The sequence below is a fragment of the Chiloscyllium punctatum genome, chromosome 26 (assembly GCF_047496795.1).
Source record: "Chiloscyllium punctatum isolate Juve2018m chromosome 26, sChiPun1.3, whole genome shotgun sequence".
In the NCBI taxonomy this organism is placed as follows: Eukaryota; Metazoa; Chordata; class Chondrichthyes; order Orectolobiformes; family Hemiscylliidae; genus Chiloscyllium; species Chiloscyllium punctatum.
In genome coordinates this window covers 57201944-57223527 of record NC_092764.1, presented here as the reverse complement: position 1 = coordinate 57223527, position 21584 = coordinate 57201944, and the positions used below count along the sequence as shown (strand labels likewise).

Below are 21584 nucleotides of genomic sequence, written 5' to 3'. Positions count from 1 at the left end.
CAATGTAATTTTTGCTACCAATCCTTTTTTTTAAAAAAAATATTTGTTCATATTAAGACTAGTTTCTTATGCCCACCCTCCACTATGTGGTAACTTTGATAATAATTGGTCCTCAAATCTTTGTGTAGTTTTAATCAGAATACATGTTCAAGAACTGAAAGTATAGCAATAATTATGAAATATGCTTATTCATTTGCAATATATAAAGTGCTGCTGATATAACTAATCATCTGAACCAGACAATAATTTTACATAAATCTACATTAAACGTGGCAATGTGTTTAAAATTTATTTTACAGTTTAATACCTGTACTGTTCACAGTGAAACAATGCTTCAGAAAGTGCAGGAATTTTACATTCTTCTATTTCTTGACACAGTAATGGCCATTCCCTGCAATTTGAAAATGGATTTGAATAAAGAACAATGATAGTATTGTTATGATTGACATGAGGTATTAGTCTTTTGACATTAATGCAATATTTAGAACATTGTTTCATAACAAGGCTAAAACACTAGTTATATCATATTTAGTCTTAAATAAAGTGCATTAAATATTTTCCAAATTAGATTGCAAGGAATAGATTCTTAACATTGCACTGTACCATTTATGAACATTAATCAAAAATAATACCATGATACAATGAGAATGTTTGTAAACTAAACATTCACTCAGGTGTTGTCTCATTTATTCTACGCATAGATTCCAGACAGAATTTTTGAGTCACATCAGAAGTGGGACTAGAAGCAGGAAGATAGGAAAACTGGTGCTGGAAAATGTTGTACCACTTTGACAGCATGCTCCTGTCTCTGCCCCATTTTGACAAGGCGGTGTCAGGTACTTGTTCACTAGTGAGGTCATTTAAAGGTCTAACAAGTCCCACATTCTGAGGCTGATAACAATTCTCCCAGCCAATGCATAGGAGTGGACTGCTGATGACAGACTGCAGGGCCAACATTCTAGCATTGTTTACAAATGCCTGCCTCGCAGCTCCTGTGATTCTGTTCGATTCATAGGTGTTGACAAAGTGTTTGGTGCTCAGATTCATAAGTGCCACCATGCTGGCTATTATTGTCATTTCAAAGCCACTGCCACAGGAGTCAAACAAGCAAAAGCTATTAGCTTCTTCGAAAAGAATGTTTTTTAAAAACTGCACAGACAGCAACATCCTGCCTATCTGCAGTGCTGCCCATTCAAGTCCTCCATAACTGAAGTATGGGTGGTTAAAGTGGTCAACCCTAAATTTAGGATGTTTTCAGAAGGTAAAATTGATGGATATCTTTGTGTTCTAACAGAGATGGATTGAAATCACATGTAGAGTTAGATTTTGTATTTGTTAAAGAACTTTACTAATGGAAAACCAAATTGCTGTAACAGAATGCCATCTATACTATATTTTAATCAGTTCAAATAAAGCCAGGGCCTTAGAACATTAAAAATAAATCACCCTCTGAGCTTGGCATCTTGCCTTCAGCTTCTCTAGGTTTCCAAACAACGTGATCATTTCAAAACAAAAATTATCCATTCTCAAAGCTGAATGAGGAAAAAGAGACAAACAATAACGGAGTATTTTCACTCCTCTAAAAATTAAGTAAAAATAGCTAATAATGCTTAATTCATGGAACTCATACAATATTCTGGAGAAACTAAGTGAGTATTTTAGATCACATTATAAGAATATTTTATCAGAATATTTTAGATCAGTGAGTTCAATGAAAGAGAAGTTTGCAACCATTACTGGAAGACAAAGGCAGGAACTGCATGGGAACATCACCACATGCAAGTTTCCCTCTAAGTCACACCCAAACTGACTTAGAGATATATTGCTATTCTATCAATGTCACTGGATTAAAATCATGTCACAAACAGCACAGTAGTATGCTTGAAGCCGCCTTGATGATTTATCTCAGTCGAGCCTATTGATGGTACACATGAATGTAGCAGTGGTGGAACAAATTAATGCAATGGATAGGTTGGCAGTCAAGCAAGCAGCTTCGTCCTACCTGTTATTGATTCTATTGAATGTTCTTGAAGCTGCATTCATCCATGGAAGTGGAAAGATTCCCATCACATTCCTGACTGCTTTGTAGATAGTAGGAAGTCTTTAGAAATGCAGGAGATTAATTACCCAGCTCAAAAATTCCAGCCTCTAACTATTCTTGTTGTCACAGTACTTCTGAGTTAAGTTTGTGGTCAATAGTAAATCACGTGACACCAATATGGATTAATTGGGATATGGTGAATATAAAACCATTGATGTTAGGGGGGTTGGGGGGCCAAGGTGCTTAGATTCTCCTTTTTGGAGGGGATCATAGTCTGGCATGTGTGGTGTGAATGTTGCTTAACACCCTTGTTGCATGTGAGCATAGATTTCTTCATTAACCAAAAGGTTGAGAATGACAAAGAGCATTGTGTAGTCACTGATAAACATCCACACTTTTGACTTTTAATGAAACTGTTGAAATGATTGGGCCCAGGGCCCTAAACAGTGGAATTCCTGCAGCTATGTCTTGGGGCTGAGATGATTGGCCTTTAACAACTATTTTCCCTTGTTTTAAGTATGAATCTAACCAGTGAAGAATTCACCACACACCCCCCCAACCCCAACTCCATTCCCATTGACTTCAATTTTACTAAGGCTCTTTGACGCCACATTTGGTCAAATGCTACCTTGATATAAAGGACCATCAACCTCACTTCAGCTCCGAAATTCTCTTAGCCATGTTTAGATCAATGCTGCAATAAGGTCTGAGCTGCAGACTCAGACTAGTCATTGACAGAACCCAAAATTAGCAGATTCTTACATTGTCAATGACATATTATGTCACTTTGCTAGCTCTGTAGACTGTCTGAGTAACATGGGTTGTGAAAGGATTTGGGCCAGAATCAGACAGAAGCCTGGCAAGGCTGATCTCAACACCGGGAGAATCTCATTCCATCTTCTAGATATTTTAGAGCAGGTGCGACCTGAACTTCAGCCCCTGATGCAGAGGTAAACTCACTCCATCTTTTATGCTTTTCGGAAGCAACATGGCAAGTTTCTCACTGGGCAGTAACAAGTTGCCAATTAAGGGAGATCATTGCTTTTTGAACACCTTGTTAACTATCCAACTCATCTCATTATTGCCTTGCCTTGATATGCCGAATAGCACAATCACACAATCAGACAGCTTGACTTGCTGGTCAGCAGTCTTCAGTCTAGATGGTATACATCTTACTGTGCAGCAGTGTGTTATGTCAATGTCACACATGGACAATACATAGCAAACACACTGCACTTGCAGCAAGCAATCTGTTCTATCCCAAAGTCTTAGGGGATTAGTCCTCACTGAACTACAAGGAAGCACTAATCAATCAAGGGCAGTCTCCATATGTCTCAAGAGGAATGATATCCAGTTGGAGTGTTTTGGTAAGAGAGTGCATGCCTCTGCAGTCCATGGAGTGAGTCACAGCCAGTCCTATGGATCCAGAGTGCCCAGTCTTGCAGACACAGTCATCAATCAGGAATCTGACGACATCTCATCCAGGATTGTCTGGAGTCACAAAGGGAATAGGCCATGGTTGCAACATTGGCTCCACATGCAGAAATTAAGGGGAAAGTGAGTTGGGGAGAAAGCAAGTGCAGCTGTTGCTATGGGAATAGACTTTGCAAATTAGTATACCAGACTCGAGGCTGTAGATTTGGATGAAATGGGGAATGACAACCATGAAGGGGGGCAAGAATTTCTGCAAGGGGAGGATGCAGTAAAGCGTAAATGGTAAAGGAGTCATGTAGGATGGGAGATCATGCAGAGTCAGGAGTAGCCTGGTTTTAATGGGTTGGGACAGGGTGGATTACTAAACTTGGCAAGGTTTCCTCATAAGCTAGGGGCTGGGTAGGAAAGTGAGCAGATCCAGGTACATGTAGATAGATTGGGTGGCCATCAGGAGAGGTGGAAAATCAATGGAGTGGCTAAAGGATGATTGGAAAGGGGTTGATATTTGGGAACTTACCAATACATTGAGGCAAAGGCCGTGTTCCACCGTGCTGGAAATTGAAAATGTATAGTTAGGAAGAAAATGGATATGTACATGGTCTTCGTGGTCAGGTAAGTGATAGAGCCTGTGAGAAAAGAGATTCAGGCCCACTGACGTCAGGGTTTTTAAAGGTAAAGGACATTACACAAAGAACCATGTACTATACTAGACACAGAGTTTGAGAGTCCTTTTTTCCTGACCATCCTAATGCATTTCCATTATGTGTGTCACACCTCCCTGCCATTGGCATCACTAAATAACTCGTTGACATGTGCACATTTGGGTACAGAGGCCACAAAAGAATAGAAATATAAAACAAGGTGGGCCAAAGATGTCACCAGCACCCTCAGCTCTGTGTTTGCCTTGTTCCTCTTGCTTTCAGATCATGGAACAGAGTGTCAACACAGACTTCCATCCATAGGAACAGTTTGTAGTTATGAAGTGATGCCTGATTCTATAATAATGGCTTTTACAAAAGACAGAGAAACAACAATAAGGTAAAATTATGATGTTTATATTTTTAAAAAGTGCAAAATCACGTTATCCATCCATGCCACTAAATACAATCAATCATCATCTTCATCTCTCCCCTACTAGGGCTTGGCAGTGGAACCCATTGACCATGGAAGTTGGGTGATCCCAGGGGGTATTTGCATTTAGACAAGCCATACATGCCATGCACAAGTTGACCTTCCTTGGCTTCAACTTCCAAGGTGAGAGGGGACAGTCAGGTTGGAGGTGAAGGGCCAGCCATCTCTGAACTATCCTGAGTGGAGACCTCTAAGGCACCTTTGTATGGTTCCATCCCTGGCTGGATGCCTCCTGACACTTCTGTATCCATAGGAGCATCTAAGGTCGGTGGAGTTGTGGATAGTGACGAAGGATGTAGTAGGTTGCAGAGAGACATAGATAGGATGCAGAGCTAGGCTGAGAGGTGGCAAATAGAGTTTAATGTGGACGAGTGTAAGGTGATACACTTTGGACGGAGTAATCAGAATGCAAAGTACTGGGCTAATGGTAAGATTCTTGGGAGTGCAGATGAGCAGAGAGATCTCGGTGTCCATGTACACAGATCCCTGAACGTTGCCACCAGATTGACAGGGTTGTTAAGAAGACACAGAGTGTTTTGGCCTTTATTAATAGAGGGATTGAGTTCTGGAACCAGGAGGTTTTGCTGCAGCTGTACAAAGCTCTGGTACGGCCACGCTTGGAATATTATGTACAGTTCTGGTCACTGCATTATAAGAAGGATGTGGAAGCTTTGGAAAGGGTACAGAGGAGATTTACTAGGATGTTGCCTGGTATGGAAGGAATGTCTTACGAGAAAAGGCTGAGGGCCTAGAGGCTGTTCTCGTTAGAGAGAAGGAGGTTGAGAAGTGACTTAATAGAGACATGCAAGATAAAGAGAGGGTTAGATAGGGTGGACAGGGAGAGTCTTTTTCCGACACAACTTTAAAGTGAGGGGGGGGGGCATAGGTATAAGACAGATGTCAGAGGTAGTTTCTTTACTCAGAGAGTAGTAAGGGTATGGAATGCTTTGCCTGCAACGGTAGTAGATTTGCCAAGTTTAAGTGCATTCAAGTCGTCATTGGACAGGCATATGGATGTACGTGGAATAGTGTAGGTGGGATGGGCTTCAGCTTAGTATGACAGGGCGGCGCAACATTGAGGGCCGAAGGGCCTGTACTGCGCTGTAATGTTCTACGTTTTAGAGTGCTAGGTTCCCCATCCCTCCCGTTTCCATGCCTTCAGTGTTGATGATCAATGGCTGAGGTATTGGATTGCAGGCCCGTGTGCCCGTACAGCAGACCTTGGACCTGGTTCTTCAATGGCAGCCACCAATCTGGCCAAGGGGGCAGACAGAGAATTATGATTTGTTGCACCGCTGCAGTTCTGGGCAAAATGGTCCATCGATTCACAAGTAACATCTGCTGATTCTGTGCATGTAGTTGAAGTTGCTGATTGCCAATACCACAGAGCCTTCTGCTGTTTGAGATTAAGCAGGTGCCAGGTCTCCAGCAGTTCTCTAACTCAATGTGGCCTGGAGCATTTCTTCCTCAGTCAGCAGTGGAGCTGTCACAGGGAGGTGCTCATCAGGTTGTGGTTCCATACTCTCTCTGCCTAATATTTCCACAGAGGTGTCAGAATCTGGGCTGCCGGCACAGTCTTGCTGAGGCCTGCTTGGAAGCTTCAGTACTGTCTTCCTCAGAGACCAAGGAACTGGCTTCTGGAAGAGCCAGGCATTTCACACAATGAGATGTGGCTATATTTTCAAGATAGGAAATAGCAGTCGGAGTGGTCAATAGTTAGAAATGATGTACAATGAAAGGCATTGCAGGGTTAGTTGAAGAGTGCAGTAGAATGAAGAGTGGTACTTAGTTTTCAGGACTTGGATATTTCAGTACCCCACAGGAGAGGCAGGATTTTCTCCTCATATAGACTGAGGAGCTTAATGTTGGCATTCCTCTACCTGTAAGGGCTTCCTCTGTTTTATTATCTTCTCCTGTTATAAGAGAAAGAGACAGATCGAATGTGATGACAGTGAATGGCATGGCTATTGCTGCTGTGCAGGTGGGCAAAATGTAGCGATGTGTATCCAGGTAGTGAGAAGATAAATACAGAGGTCATATTGAATTCAGGGTGTACAAGCTTGGGAGGAGTGACAGTAAGTCAGGGAAGATATTACTGAGAGTACCAGAGCATAAACCTTGATGGGAGAAGGGTGCAGATATAAAGTGAATGCAAGCTGGCAGAGAAAAGTGTGGCACTTACCCTCATGCTACAGAGAAGATCACTGATATTCTTGGGGCGTTACCTGGCCATTGTTTCAGACCATGAAGAACACGGTGAATTGGCTAGTAGCCTTGAAGAAGCTGACAGGTGGTGTAACCTCCTGATGATTCTCAGGGAAGAAAATGACCCTCTATACCAGTTCCTAGACTTGGACCTTCACGTCCTTTACAGAATTGTAGCACCATCTTTCCCTTCTCTGACCTGTTCACAATCTGTCCTTGAGCAAGCAGCACAACTTTGGAATTCCAATGTCCATTCAATTGAACTCCAGGTTTTCAAGCACAGCATAATGCAAGTGGTACAAGTTGTTCAGCAGATATTTGCTGAGTGGAATTTATTTTCTAGGAACAACACATAGTAAGATGAAGTGAAATCTGAAATTATGGATGCCATGGGTGGGATAAATAGTTCATGCAACAAGTTTGGCAAATGCAGCAAGAAAACTCACAAGGCCTGTGGCAGAAATCCCTTAAAAAAAACTCAATGCAACTGGGACTAGGCAAAAAAACATAAGATTCAGCCCTATATTTTCCATGTGATGTCATGGAGTGTGTAGAAACCAGAGATGGACGTTACCGATCTTTTGTTCTTTTTAGGTATAAGCTTCACCACCACACAGTAATGTGCTGATGATGCAGGCCTTACAAATAATAACTTTGTCCCATAGGCAATGTATTTTTGTTCTCTTACATCTGTTTTGCTAATCAATCAAAGTTGGTGGCTACCTTCCAAGGGTGTGTTGAGTTTTCATAAAGAGGCTGGCAATTGGAATAATTAGATTTCTCTAATCTTTTGTAGACCAGACCTACCTTGGAAGTTTTCTACATTGTCAGAGAGATGTCAGTTTTGTAGCTGTACTGAAACAGTCTCACGAGGGCACAGCTTGATCTGGAGCACAAGTCTTCAGTACTATAGAAGAAAAGTTGTCAGAGCCTAAAGCCTTCTTGCAAGTGCTTCCAACTGTTCCTTAAGATGAAAATTGGTCAGTAAGAGGGTGTGTTATCATCCATCTACTGAATTATAGGGTAGGGGAATGAGGCAAGGTAGGATGCACTTTGGAGGGTCAATGTGGAATTGATGGGTTGAATGGCACACTGTAGGGATTCTATGATTCTGCCAGATTTTATCTATTGATAGCTCTTTTTAGGTCACAATTTAACTGTATAAAACATGTCTGTCATTAATATCCCCTCAAGACAATCCTCCATGAAAGTGTCCTTTACAAAGCATCCAAGTTCTTTAGCAATGAAGACTTATAGTGTAATTGATCCCCTGTTCATGAGGACTCCTCACAAGATGACGAAAGAGTTATCACTTTCTTTACAGGTTCCTGAAATCCATTATGAAATAACTATACAGAGCCAGGCATCTCGTCACCATGTCAACCCTTTACTTACACATGTAGAGTCCTTGACACTGATCCGGCTCCCTCAGAGCCAGCTTTCAGAGTGAACAGCGTGTCTGGCACTCCTGTTCTTTGTAAGCCAGGGCTCCTGATGGGACCAGATTAACAGCCCCAATCAGGGATCTCATTCTATGTGGCCCACCTGGCTGACCTTGTTACAATCATTTACATTCCTCCCCATCAGAGTCCAAGAACATAGGCCTGTTCTTTTTTTGTAGCTCATCCTAGTGTGTTTTAGCACCAAGTCAGATTCCTCCAACTCTGCCTCTCATATGAGCAGAATGTAACACACAGCAGCTCAACTCTTGTGCCCAGAGCATCTTGGAAGAAATTCATTCTCTTCTTGAGGCAGCAAAAACATTGAGGCAGTGATATCTGGTGTGTCCATCTCAGACTCTGAGGTATCTTCAATGCCTGAAGGAGAGGGGGAACCAAAGGGTTCCAGAACAGTTGGAAAGGCTGTTGAGGAGTTGGGCATGTTTGCTCTCACGCCATTTGAAAGTTTGCAGCTTTCATATTGTCCACATCCTTGTTCAGGACTATCGCACCTACCCAAACTCTTTACGTCACTGGACCTGACCTCACATCAACCATGCCTCTTACCCATGCAAGGAAATTACCCCGGTTTCTACACCTAACTTCATTCACTGAAGTAAAGTATCTCTCTTGCTTAGTGGAATCTAATGTCCCAGATTGGTGTTCTTGACGCCATTTCAGCCTCTCGCACCAGGTCTGGAAACATCAGATTTAACCTGGTGTGGAGTCTTCTCTCTGTTAGCAAATCTGTTGGAGCTATCCATTTAGTTGCATGAGAGGTGGTCCTATAACCAAATAGGTAGCTGGTAAAGCTGTTACCTGTTTCTTTAATCTGCCTTCAAAGTTTGGACTGTTCTTTCTGCCAGACCATTAGATGATGAATAGTATGGAGCTGTCCTTGTATGTCAAATACCATTCAACTTTAGGAAATACTCAATTTCCCTGCTGGTAAATGATGGCCCATTATTGGTGAGTAACACTTCTTGGGGGGGGGGGTGGAGTCTGTGTATTGCAAAAGATGCAAACAGTTTTCCCATCTTCATTCCACTTGAGTGGGCATCCACAATGATTAAGAACATTGAGCTAATGAGAGGACCTGCACAGTCAACAAGTAACCGAATACAGGCTTTACCTGGCCATTCCCATAGGGCAGCTGCTTGTTGGCACTCTGGGAACTGTCCCATCAATGTGGCTATGCTTGCATCCAATCCTGGCCACCAGACATAACTACTTGCCAACATATCCATTTTGGAAACTCCTGGATGACCCTGGTGGAGTTTAGCCAGTATCTGTGATGACCTTTGTTCAGAACAATCACTCTTGCTCCCTATAATAACATGCCATCCTCTACTGTGATCTGGTCTCTCCAAGTTCAAAAAGGTTTCTATTCTGGTTGTGACGGCCCTTTAGTTTCCCCCACCATCACCAGCTGTTTCAGCTTTGCAAGGACCGGATCTTTCTGCGTCCAAAGTCTGATATTATCAGCTGTTACTGGAAACGTGTCCAGAAAGTTTAAAATCACAATGCACTCTTCCAGTGGCCATACCATCAGTGGTGTATCTACCAGTGAGAGGCAGTTCAATGCATCCACATTTGTTACTTGGCCTTGTGGAGGGTGTTCCTACTGGCAATTATGCACACTTAGTATTACAGCCCAACACTGAATTCAGCCTGAAGCAAGGACCACACTGCCTTGTCCTCTGATTATACCCAGCAGAGGCTTGTGGTCTGTTATATTGCAAATTTATGTCTGTAAAGATATTGGTGTATCTTCCTGACTCCAAGTATGATCACCAAACCTTGCTTCTCTACCTGGGCATATTTACACACTGCAGTAGCCAAAATCCTGGATGTATATACTATTGGCCGTTCCTCTCCACTGGTCCAACTATGAGCTGATACCATATGATACCAACTACGAGACCAATGCCATATGGGGAGGCATCACACGTCGAAAACAGATCTCACTTGGGATCACAGTGTGCCAACGCCTTAAAGGATGATAGCTGTTGCTTCACTTTCCTGAAAGCTGTGGATTGGCCAGGCAACCATTTCCAAGATTTACACTTTTTAAAGAGTTGATACAAAGATTCTAGGATGGAAGCCAGGTTATGTATGAACTTCCTGTAATAATTCGCCAGCCTGAGGAAAGATTCAAGCTCTAGTGCAGACGTGGGAGCCGGGGCACCTTTGATCACCCTCATTTTATAGTCCAACAGGTGTAGCATGGTCTTGGTGACTCTCTAGTTCACGAAACACACATTTTTCCTTTCTAAGGTATAAAACTGCTTGTGAATAATGCCTAAGGACTATGTCCAAGTTCTCTAAGTGCTCCTTATTGGTCTTCCCTGATATTAGCTCATCATCTAGATAAATGCTGACCTGGGGTAGACCTTGCAAAATGTTTTCCATCGTATGCTGAAATATTGCACAGGCTGATAATACCTCATATGGCAGCCTTGTATATTGGTAAAAATCCTTATGGGTATTAATTGTAGCATACTAAGAATCCTCATCTAATAGCAATTGCAAGTACACCTGGCTCATGTTAGCTTCATGAAGGATAGCCCCCTGCCAGCCTTGCATATAAATTCTCTATGCGAGAGTTAAATATTTATCCAGTTGTGAAAAGCAGTTTATTGCTTGCTTAAGATCCCCACAAAGACAAACCAATCTTCACAATCATTTCAAAAGGTACTGCCCAATTCACAAACTGGGCTGGTTTGCTGATTCCTTCAGTTTCCAGTCTTCCAATTTCTGCCTTTACTTTTGCCTAGAAGGCAAATGGCACTAGGCAGGCCTTGCAGAATCATGGAATTGTTTCCTGGTCAATATGCAAAGTGGCCTTGGCTCCCTTCATAGTCCCTAGACTTTCTTGAAAAATGTCGGGGTATTTAATCAGGACTTCATTCAAGCAACTATTTTCTAATCAAAAAATGTTGAGCCAATCCAGGTGAATCTTTCTCAACCAATTTCACCCATCAAGCTTTGGGCCTGAGTCTTTTACCAGTTAGTTGTTTCTCATAAGAGATTGGAACCAAAGTTGTATTCAATCTATAAATGTTCCCCACTATAGGTTCTCAATCTAGCCGAGGTCTTGCACAAACTTAAAGGCTGGAGTCCAGAGGCAACTTTGTTAAAGATTGGTTCTGTGATCACATACAGCCACACTAGTATCAACCTCTGTTAGATCCTGGTGACCATTTAACCAGATGTTTATTGTGATTGAGTCTGATGTGGATGTTGCTAAACAATTTAACTGTTCCAAACCAGATGTGGATGGACTTTCCAGAGTGTGCACTCTCCTGGATACTGGCCTATGAGTTATCTTATTCAAGTTAGATCTAGTGGGACCTTTTTTGCTGTTTTGAGTCCACATGCTGGCAGCAATTACAATGGCTTGCTGGCCCAGATCCTGAACAATTGTTAACCATTTGGCTGCAGCTTGACTTTGTTTTGGGTTTTGCTGTGAGCTGACCTAGAGCCCCTCTGTTCAGGATATGTCCTGAGTGAGGCTATGCAATTTTCTTCATTCAAGTCATGTTGTCCAAGCTCAGTTGGAATGGTGAGGGTGTCCACTTCCATTGGAATATGTCACAATTAATATGCTCTACTTGCTGCATTTTCCAATGATAAAGTTAGCTATGGTGTCTGTTTAAAGTCAAGTTTGGCTTCAACTAGTTGGCAATTTTGCATAGTTACATCATTAATCCCACATAACAAATGATCTCTCAGCATTTCAATCAGGGGTAAACAAAAGTCTATGCCTCTGTCATCTTAACTTAGTCAAAAGTCCTGATACGGATGTCCATTGTTCTCAAATTGTCGAGCAAAACCGATAGTGTCTCAGAATTAGAGAAGGTTTGAGGTTGTAACATTCCTTAACTAAATCTGTCAAATCCTGAAAGGTTTTAGTATCTGGTGCCTCAGGGAAAGTTAGGCTCCTAATAACCAAAAACGCTGTGGGTCCACAAACCGTAAAAAAAAAATCATTGCTTTTCATCTGCCCTAATGTCATTTGCCCAGGAAAAGTAACATTCTTTCCACATATTGGGCCTAATCTTCAACAGCAGGTTCGAATGAGTCAAGCTTATGATGCTTACCCCAACTCAAAGATGACTATTGCAAGCTAATTTCATCAGGAGTGTGCTTTGCTCTCGTTTCCACTGAAGTAACTCCACAGAGACCAGTATCCTATCACCTAGTTATCCTTTATTTACACATGGAGAATCCTTGACACTGATCTAGCTCCCTCAGAGTCAGCTCTCAGAGTGAACAGAATGTCTGACACGTCTGTTCTTATTTGTCAGCTAGGGTTCCCTGATGGGACCAGATTAACAGTCCCAATCAGGGAACTCATATGCTTTAAGGTCCACCTGGTTGACCGCGTTACAATCACTACACTTTATATGCCTTCAAGATGTTGAATGATACTCCTGAATATTATTTGTATTTCACATCCCAAGGGTTCTCAAAAAGCACATGATAAATAAGTTCATCTAAATATGGAGACCCAAAAGGTATGAGTACATGGATCCCACTGCAGCCATCCATTTAGTCACAATCGTTAATCCTATACCAATTCCAATTGATTCTCCCTATTGGTGCTGAATGCTTCAACAAGAATCCCTGTTGAGTCCAACTATCTGAGACTCCCAAAATGAATGCTTCTGAATGACACTTCTGTGAGATCTTACAGAAATTTACATAACAGGGATACTTCTTTCTGTTTTCTGGTGCTAGATGCAACCTGATGTATAGTCCTATACCCAACCAGTCTTCTAGCTGTGGACATATAAATAGCGAGCCTGCACATATTTTGAGTAGCATAATAACATCTGCAACATTTTGTACGGTGAAAGAAGGCTTTGATTTTGTCTGGACCTAATCAGGAATTATAAATTCACTGATGAGGCACTGAGGGTTGTTAAAATGTCAGCATTAGAGTCAGTGCTTTGCACTTATTTCATACTGTTTGGGCTAAATGCTTGAGTTATGCAAAGTACAGCTGTGTACGGCCTACAAATTGCACTACAACAACTTTCTAAGGCTCTTTTGATAGCACCTTCCAAACCTAAGACCTTCACTCAAGTGTTTTTTATGCGTGAAACACATGCAGAGATGATTCACTCTAAGTAACCAGTTAAAAGTCTGAGCAGGTGTTTTAAACAATGCTTTAAAATGCTTGCTCATTGCCTATGCCTCAAGGTCAGTTCCCTTCTGTCAGACACTGCTCTCAGCTTTAACAAATCACAACCTGAGCAGAGAATAGTAAAGAATCAGACAATCAGATAATCAGACAATAGAATATTATATTTTACTACCTGGAAGCACAAGAGCACAGGCACATGGAAATGTCCCCATTGCAATTTCATTCTTAATCATACACCATCCTGACTTGAGAACATATTACTGCTCCTTCATTGTGATTGGGCCAAAATCTCTCCCTAGGGTACTATTGAAGAATGCAGCTTCTCGGGGTATTTAGGGGTGAAGAATAAATACTGACCTTGCTGGTAATATTGAAATTCTAGAAATACTTTTGAAACATAGTCATGTCTTTGAGCAATCTTTATTCACGTAGCTTGGAATTCTTGTCCCATCTCAAAGATTTGATACATTGCTTGGGCAATCTATGGATTCATACTGACTCTCCTATTTTTACTGTCAGTACCTACTCTTAGCAAAATAAATTCTCCCAAGTTATAGACAAGACTGCATAAATTAAGCAAATTCTACACCACTCCAACATGGTTCCTACTAGCTTCTCCAGGAAACATGCTTTGGCCTGTGGTCTTGGATTTTGTGCACATTGTGTTTGTTCCCAAACATACAGCCAAAAATCAGTTAAAGCTTTCACAACATTTGGACTATTACATTTAAATCTCCAGTCTGGAGTGATATGAGAGTTTAAATTACTGGAACACCCTTAAAATTAAGCTCACATGTCACGTGACATTCAGAAGTAAAATTAAGAAATATTAAGTAATGCTCTCACTTGAATCCCGAAGGAATATATAGTTTGTCGAACCGCAGAAAGTTGATAATATGTCTGAATATCTGACCATCTCCAATGATGAAAAGTGTCTTGCCATATGAAATCCATTGTGCTTTGTTGCGATTATATAGCAGTTCTGGATACTAATAGGCAAAAGTTATATCATTTGGTCATAATCCAATTAACAAACCTTACATGTTGCATCATAGATTTAAAATAAATTACTATTGTATTAAGTAAAGTTTAGCATCTATTTCAAATCATACCAAATTTGGAATCTTTTTAGATTGATCATTCCCAACCTGAAAATCACTAACCTTCTGCAGAGAGAAAAATCCATGAAATTTAAAGCACAGAAATAGGCAAAAGACCTATGCTTTGGGCACACCCAAGACTCCTCCCACTCTCCACTATTTCAATAAATATCATCATTGCTTTGTCCCTCACATATCTATTTAGATTCCTTTAAATGCATCCATACCATTTGGCTCAATCATTCTGTTAGCAAGTTATCCACTCTAAGAAAATTGTCAAAAATGCTTTCAGCAGTAGCCTCCAGGAATTGCCCTTACAGGTTTTACAAAGCATTCATACAAAATTCCTGTCATATTTGAACAATGTTTGCTAAATCATCAAAATGTTACACCAATAGACAAATGACGAATACTAAGCAATATGCTGTTTAGCTGTACAAACTAAGAAATTTCCCATTTGAGTCCTATCATCTGCTGAATGAGCCACTATAATCAATACAAGCTACAAATAGACTTTGCACTTTAGTTACAGGAACAATACTAGATGGTATGGTGGCTCAGTGGTTACCTCTGCTGCCTCACAATGCCAGGGATTCGGGTTCAATTCCAGCCTTGGGTGACTGTCTGTGTGGAGTTTGCACATTCTCACCGAGTCTGTGTGGGTTTCCTCCACGTGCTCACGTTTCCTCCCATAGTCCAAAGATGTGCAGGATGATGAATTGGCCAAGCTAAATTGCCCATAGTGTTCAGGGAATGTGTAGGTTAGGTGCATTAATCAGGGAAAACGTAGAGCAAATAGGTTAGGGGAATGGGTCTGGGTGGGTTACTCTTTGAAGGGCCAGTATGGACTTGTTGGACCAAATGACTTGTTTCCACACTGTAGGGTTTCGATGAACACCAAATATTCCACTATAGGCCGAAATGCTTTATCTTGTGGTCCATGATTATCACTAATTTTCACTAATAAAGGTTGGTGGGATTTTTCTAACTCCAAATATAACCACTAATCCTCCTTTTTTTTCTATTTGGGCATTATCCAAAGTCCTGAATGTATGTTATTGAGAATTCCTTTTCAGTGGGCCATTTATGAACTGATATCACACCAATGCCATATGTGGGGACATTGAATGTCAATATCAGATCTTTCTTGGAATCATAGTGTGCCAACACATTTAAAAATGATATTTTTTTTATTCCATTAAAAGCTAGGACCTGTGTATGAGACCATTTCTAAGGCTGACCTTTTTTTTTTAAGGTGTTAAAGCAATGGTTCAACAATGGATTCTAAGCTGTATATGGCGTATCCATAATAATTTAGCACACTCAGAAGTGACCTAAGCTGCTGGGTAGTTATGGAGGCCAGGGCACCTTGGATCGTCTCACTATCTTTCAATGGGTGTAAGCCAAGTTATCGACCCTGTAGCCCAAGAAGATCACTTGGAGGCCTAGAACACACATTCCCCTTCTTCGGCATATGCCTGCTTTGGAAGAATGCCTTTAGATTATACCTAAATTCTCTAAGTGTTCCTTATTAGTTTTTCCTGTTATCAGGATGTCATCTTAGGTAAATGGAATCCCTGCAAAACGTCCTCAATCACCTACTGAAAAATTGGAATAGGCTGACCATACACCAAATTGCATTACTGCACGACCTTATGGGTATTGGCTGTAGCATACTTCGGAGAATCTTGGTCTAAACGCAATTGCAAGTAACTCAGCTCAGGAATTCCTCAACAACCTCAAGAATATTAAAATCGACAACAATAAAATTACCGTTTTCTTTGACGTCACAGCACCATTTACCTCCATTGACATACCAATGGTGAAAGAAGCACTCGCAGCACTACTGGAAGAACCGGAAACACTGACCCCCCCAACAATACCATCAGCATGGACAACATACTCAAACGACTGGACCTATGCCTCACCACTCACTTTGTCTTCAATGTTTAAGTATATCAACAAGTCAATGGCACTAAGGTTCTGAAACCTGAATAGAGACTGAGGTGACTAGTTGTAATCAGGGGCAATCATTTAACAGATCCTCTTAATAATCTAGGTGGCAACAAAGTAGCTTCTTGATGCAAATACCAAGGCTGCAAACTGATAATTCTGCTAAAGCTGCATAATTGACTAACCACAGACTGTTTCAATAGAGATTAGCAGACAATGCGTCCTTTAAAGCATAAAAATAACTCAACTAGATAAGACTTTACTGGCCATCCTGAGCAATGGCTTGGTTAGTGAGATAAGGGGGCCTATGTATTGGAAAATAAAGTTGGTTCCCAGGAAATATCACTGGTACCAAGTAACTGTCAAATAAAGCAGTATCGTGTATTGACTGGTAATTGTTTGAATGTACTCTGTGATCATGCCCTATATCATTCTTTAAGAAAAGTATAAAAATGCCTTTGTTTTAAGCCATGTGCGCAACTCCTCCAAGGAACACGAAGTGCACAACCTCTGTTTCTGGATACCATTGACCAGCTGTATGAAAGATAAAGAGTGAAGCCTTAACAGCCAGACCGATTGAGTGTTTTTAATTGACCGATCACAGAACCGAGATACTATGCCGGGCGTCCAGATCTTCAGCACACCCATGGGATCACTCATATCAGGACTCATAGAAGAGGCAGTCAAGCAAAGACTGGAACGCATAACTCTCTCCATAGTCGAACCCAAAGTATGGATCTGATACGTGGATGACCTCATGGTAGAACAAAGGACCAACAGAAATTCCTAATCAAAGCATTTAGGAAGTCTGCTCACATGGATCAAATTCTCATCAACAGCAACCACCCCAATGTCCACAAATGGAGCTGTGTAAGGACATTATTTAAACAAGTTACTACACACTGCAACACACTAGAACTATGCAGGAATGAGGAAGAATACTTATACAAGGTCTCCAGAACAATGGATATCCCAACAGCTTCATTCACCAATGCCTAATGGATACACAATACCAGAAGTACACCATACACCTCAATACACTGGGTCACCCTACCCCATATCAAGAACATATCAGAAATGAAAACCAGACGAGTACTAGGAATCATGACAGCACACCAGCCAACAGCCACACTATGCCAACTATTCACAAGAACAAAAGATCCATACCCAAATCACGCAGGACCAACATGATACACAATGTTGCTAAGCAATTTAACTGTTCCAAACCAAATAATGGTGGAGTTTCTAGGTATGAATTTTCCTGGGCACCCACCTACGAGTTATCTTACTCTATTTACATATAGAAGGACTCTGTTTCTGCCCCGAACCTGCATAACAACAATTACAATCTCTTAAAGGACAGGATCCTGAATAAAATTGAAACTGTTTGGCCAAGAATTGGCTTTATTGTGGAATCTTGCTGTGAGCTGACCTAGATTTACTCTTGAAAGGACATTTTCTGAGTGAGGCCGAGCAGTTGCCTGCACTCAAGTGGTGTTGCCCAAGCTCAGGCAGACTGGCAAGTGTGTCCACTTCCATCAGAATACCTTACAACTGACATGCTCCACTTGCCTCATTTCTGATAAAGCCACTTTTGGCACCTGTTTGAAGTGCTGTTGAGCTTCAGCCAGTAGACATTTTTGCATAGTCACATCATTAATCCTGCATACCAGAAGGTCTCTAAGCACCGCATCAAAGGTTAAACCAAATTCACAGGTTTCTGCCAGTCACCTAAATCTAATCAAAAACCCTGACTCCTCTAGTTGTAAAAGCCAGAGCATTACAGAATTAAAGGAAACTTTTTTTCTTTATTTATTCATGAGATGACGACATTGTTGGCCAGGCAGCATTTATTGCCTATCCCTAATTTCCCAGAGAGCAGTTAAGGGTAAACCACATTGCTCGGAGTTTGGAGTCACATGTAGGCCAGACCAAGTAAGGTTGGCAGTTTCCTTCCTGAAACGACATTGGTGAACCAGATGGGTTTTTCCTGACAATTGGCAAAGGATCATGGTCATCTTTAGATTCTTAATTCCAGATATTTATTTAATTCAAATTCTGCCATGGTGGGAATTAAACCTGGATTCCCAGAACGTTATCTAGGTCTCTGGATTAGTAATCTGGTGAAAATACCACTAGGCTATCACCTCCCCTTGAGGTTGTCATATTTCTTAACTATGTCAATCAATTGTTGGAAGGTTTTAGTATCTGGTGCCTCAGGAAAAGTTAGGCTCCTCATGACAGAAAAGCTGCAGGTACATAAGTTGTCAGGAGAATTATTTTTTTCATCTGCCAGTGGTTAGCACTGCTGCCTCACAACGCCAGAGATCCGGGTTCAATTCCCGCCTCAGGCGACTCTCTGTGTGGAGTTTGCACATTCTCCCCGTGTCTGCTTGGGTTTCCTCCGGGTGCTCCGGTTTCCTCCCACACTCCAAAGATGTGCAGGTCAGGTGAATTGGCCATGCTAAATTGCCCGTAGTGTTAGGTAAGAGGTAGATGTAGGGGTATGGGTGGGTTGCGCTTCGGCGGGGCGGTGTGGACTTGTTGGGCCGAAGGGCCTGTTTCCACACTGTAAGTAATCTAATCTAAGTAATCTAATCTAATCTAATATTGCACAGGCGATAGGCAAATCGTGGACCCACTTCTTGACAACAGAGTCAAACGAGCCATTTCTCAAACAGGTCGAATGTACAACAATGGTGACATCCAACAAGAGCAAGAAACAGGCAAATCTATTAAATATTTTAAACACTATCAATTGTACTACTTTTGTATTTAAGAACTAAGAGTAACCATTCCACATAGGTTTAGTTATACAATCATTAAATAGATCTATTATTTAAGTTGATAAAGGACAGTCATTGAAACTGCCTCCCTCTTTTTCACATGTGTAATAAACTACAAATCCTCTTCATTGATATTACAACATGTCTACATGGAAACCCTCAAATAGGTTAAAAAAAACAAAATAATTGCAGATTTTGGATTAGTGGTGCTGGAAGAGCACAGCAGTTCAGGCAGCATCCAAGGAGCAGCAAAATCGAAGTTTCGGGCAAAAGCCCTTCATCAGGAATAAAGGCAGTGAGCCTGAAACATGGAGAGATAAGCTAGAGGAGGTGGGGGTGGAGAGAAAGAAGCATAGAGTACAATGGGTGAGTGGGGGAGGGGATGAAGGTGATAGGTCAGGGAGGAGAGGGTGGAGTGGATAGGTGGAAAAGGAGATAGGCAGGTAGGACAAGTCCGGACAAGTCATGGGGACAGTGCTGAGCTGGAAGTTTGTAACTAGGGTGAGGTGGACCGAAATGAGGAAATTGTTGAAGTCCACATTGATGCCCTGGGGTTGAAGTATTCCGAGGCGGAAGATGAGGCATTCTTCCTCCAGCTGTCTGGTGGTGAGGGAACGGCAGTGAAGGAGGCCCAGGACCTCCATGTCCTCGGCAGAGTGGGAGGGGGAGTTGAAATGTTGGGCCACAGGGCAGTGTGGTTGATTGGTGCGGGTGTCCCGGAGATGTTCCCTAAAGCGCTCTGCTAGGAGGTGCCCAGTCTCCCCAATGTAGAGGAGACTGCATCGGGAGCAACGGATACAATAAATGATATTAGTGGATGTGCAGGTAATAAACTTTGATGGATGTGGAAGGCTCCTTTAGGGCCTTGGATAGAGGCGAGGGTGGAGGTGTGGGCACAGGTTTTACAGTTCCTGCGGTGGCAGGGGAAAGTAACAGGATGGGAGAGTGGGTGTAGGGGGTCGTGGACCTGACCAGGTAGTCACAGAGGGAATGGTCTTTGCGGAAGGCGGAAAGGGGTGGGGAGGGAAATATATCCCTGGTGGTGGGGTCTGTTTGGAGGTGGCGGAAATGTCGGCGGATGATTTGGTTTATGCGAAGGTTGGTAGGGTGGAAGGTGAGCACCAGGGGCGTTCTGTCCTTGTTACGGTCGAGGGCGGAGGTGCGGGATGTGGACGAGATGCGTTGGAGGGCATCTTTAACCACGTGGGAAGGGAAATTGCGGTCTCTAAAGAAGAAGGCCATCTGGTGTGTTCTGTGGTGGAACTGGTTCTCCTGGGAGCAGATATGGCGGAGGCAGAGGAATTGGGAATACGGGATGGCATTTTTGCAAGAGGTAGGGTGTAATCCAGATAGCTGTGGGAGTCGGTGGCTTTGTAAAAAATGTCAGTGTCAAGTCGGTCATCATTAATGGAGATGGAGGTGTCCAGGAAGGGGAGGGAGGTGTCAGAGATGGTCCAGATAAATTTAAGGTCAGGGTGGAATGTGTTGGTGAAGTTGATTAATTGCTCAACCTCCTCGCGGGAGCACGAGGTGGCGCCAATGCAGTCATCAATGTAGCGGAGGAAGAGGTGGGGAGTGGTGTCAGTGTAATTACGGAAGATTAACTGTTCTACGTAGCCAACAAAGAGACAGGCATAGCTGGGGCCCATATGTGTGCCCATGGCTACCCCTTTGGTCTGGAGGAAGTGGGAGGATTCAAAGGAGAAATTGTTAAGGGTGAGGACCAGTTCGGCCAAACGAATGAGAGTGTCGGTGGAAGGGTACTGTTGGGGACGTCTGGAGAGGAAAAAACGGAGGGCTTGGAGGCCCTGGTCATGGCAGATGGAGGTGTAGAGGGATTGGATATCCATGGCAAAGATGAGGTGTTGAGAGCCGGGGAAACGGAAGTCTTGAAGGTGGTGGAGGGTGTGGGTGGTGTCTCGAATGTGTGTGGGGAGTTCCTGGACTAGGGGGGGATAGGACAATGTCGAGGTAGGTAGAGATGAGTTCAGTGGGGCAGGAGCATGCTGAGACAATGGGTCGGCCAGGGTGGTCAGGCTTGTGGATCTTGGGAAGGAGGTAGAACCGGGCAATGCGGGGTTCCCGGACTATGAGGTTGGAAGCTGTGGGTGGGAGATCGCCTGATGTGATGAGGTTCTGTATGGTCTGGGAGATGATGGTTTGGTGATGGGGGGGTGGGGTCACGGTCAAGGGGGCAGTAGGAAGAGGTGTCCTCGAGTTGGTGTTTGGCTTCAGCGGTGTAGAGGTCAGTGCGCCAGACTACCACTGCGCCCCCTTTATCTGCTGGCTTGATGGTGAGGTTGGGATTGGAGCAGAGGGATTGGAGGGCTGCGCGTTGTGAGG

At 42.6% G+C, this 21584-nt stretch overlaps 1 protein-coding gene across 1 annotated transcript in view; it reads right to left on the bottom strand.

The window, feature by feature from the left end:
• The window catches only part of LOC140453247 (BTB/POZ domain-containing protein KCTD19-like), a 136229-nt gene that overhangs the window by 47453 nt on the left and 67192 nt on the right, over nucleotides 1–21584 (bottom strand). The window contains exons 9-10 of the mRNA XM_072547820.1: nucleotides 14249–14391; nucleotides 308–391 (exon numbers count right to left, since the gene is read on the bottom strand). Coding sequence (XP_072403921.1) covers nucleotides 308–391; nucleotides 14249–14391 — 227 coding nt within the window. The remainder of the gene's footprint in view (nucleotides 1–307; nucleotides 392–14248; nucleotides 14392–21584) is intronic.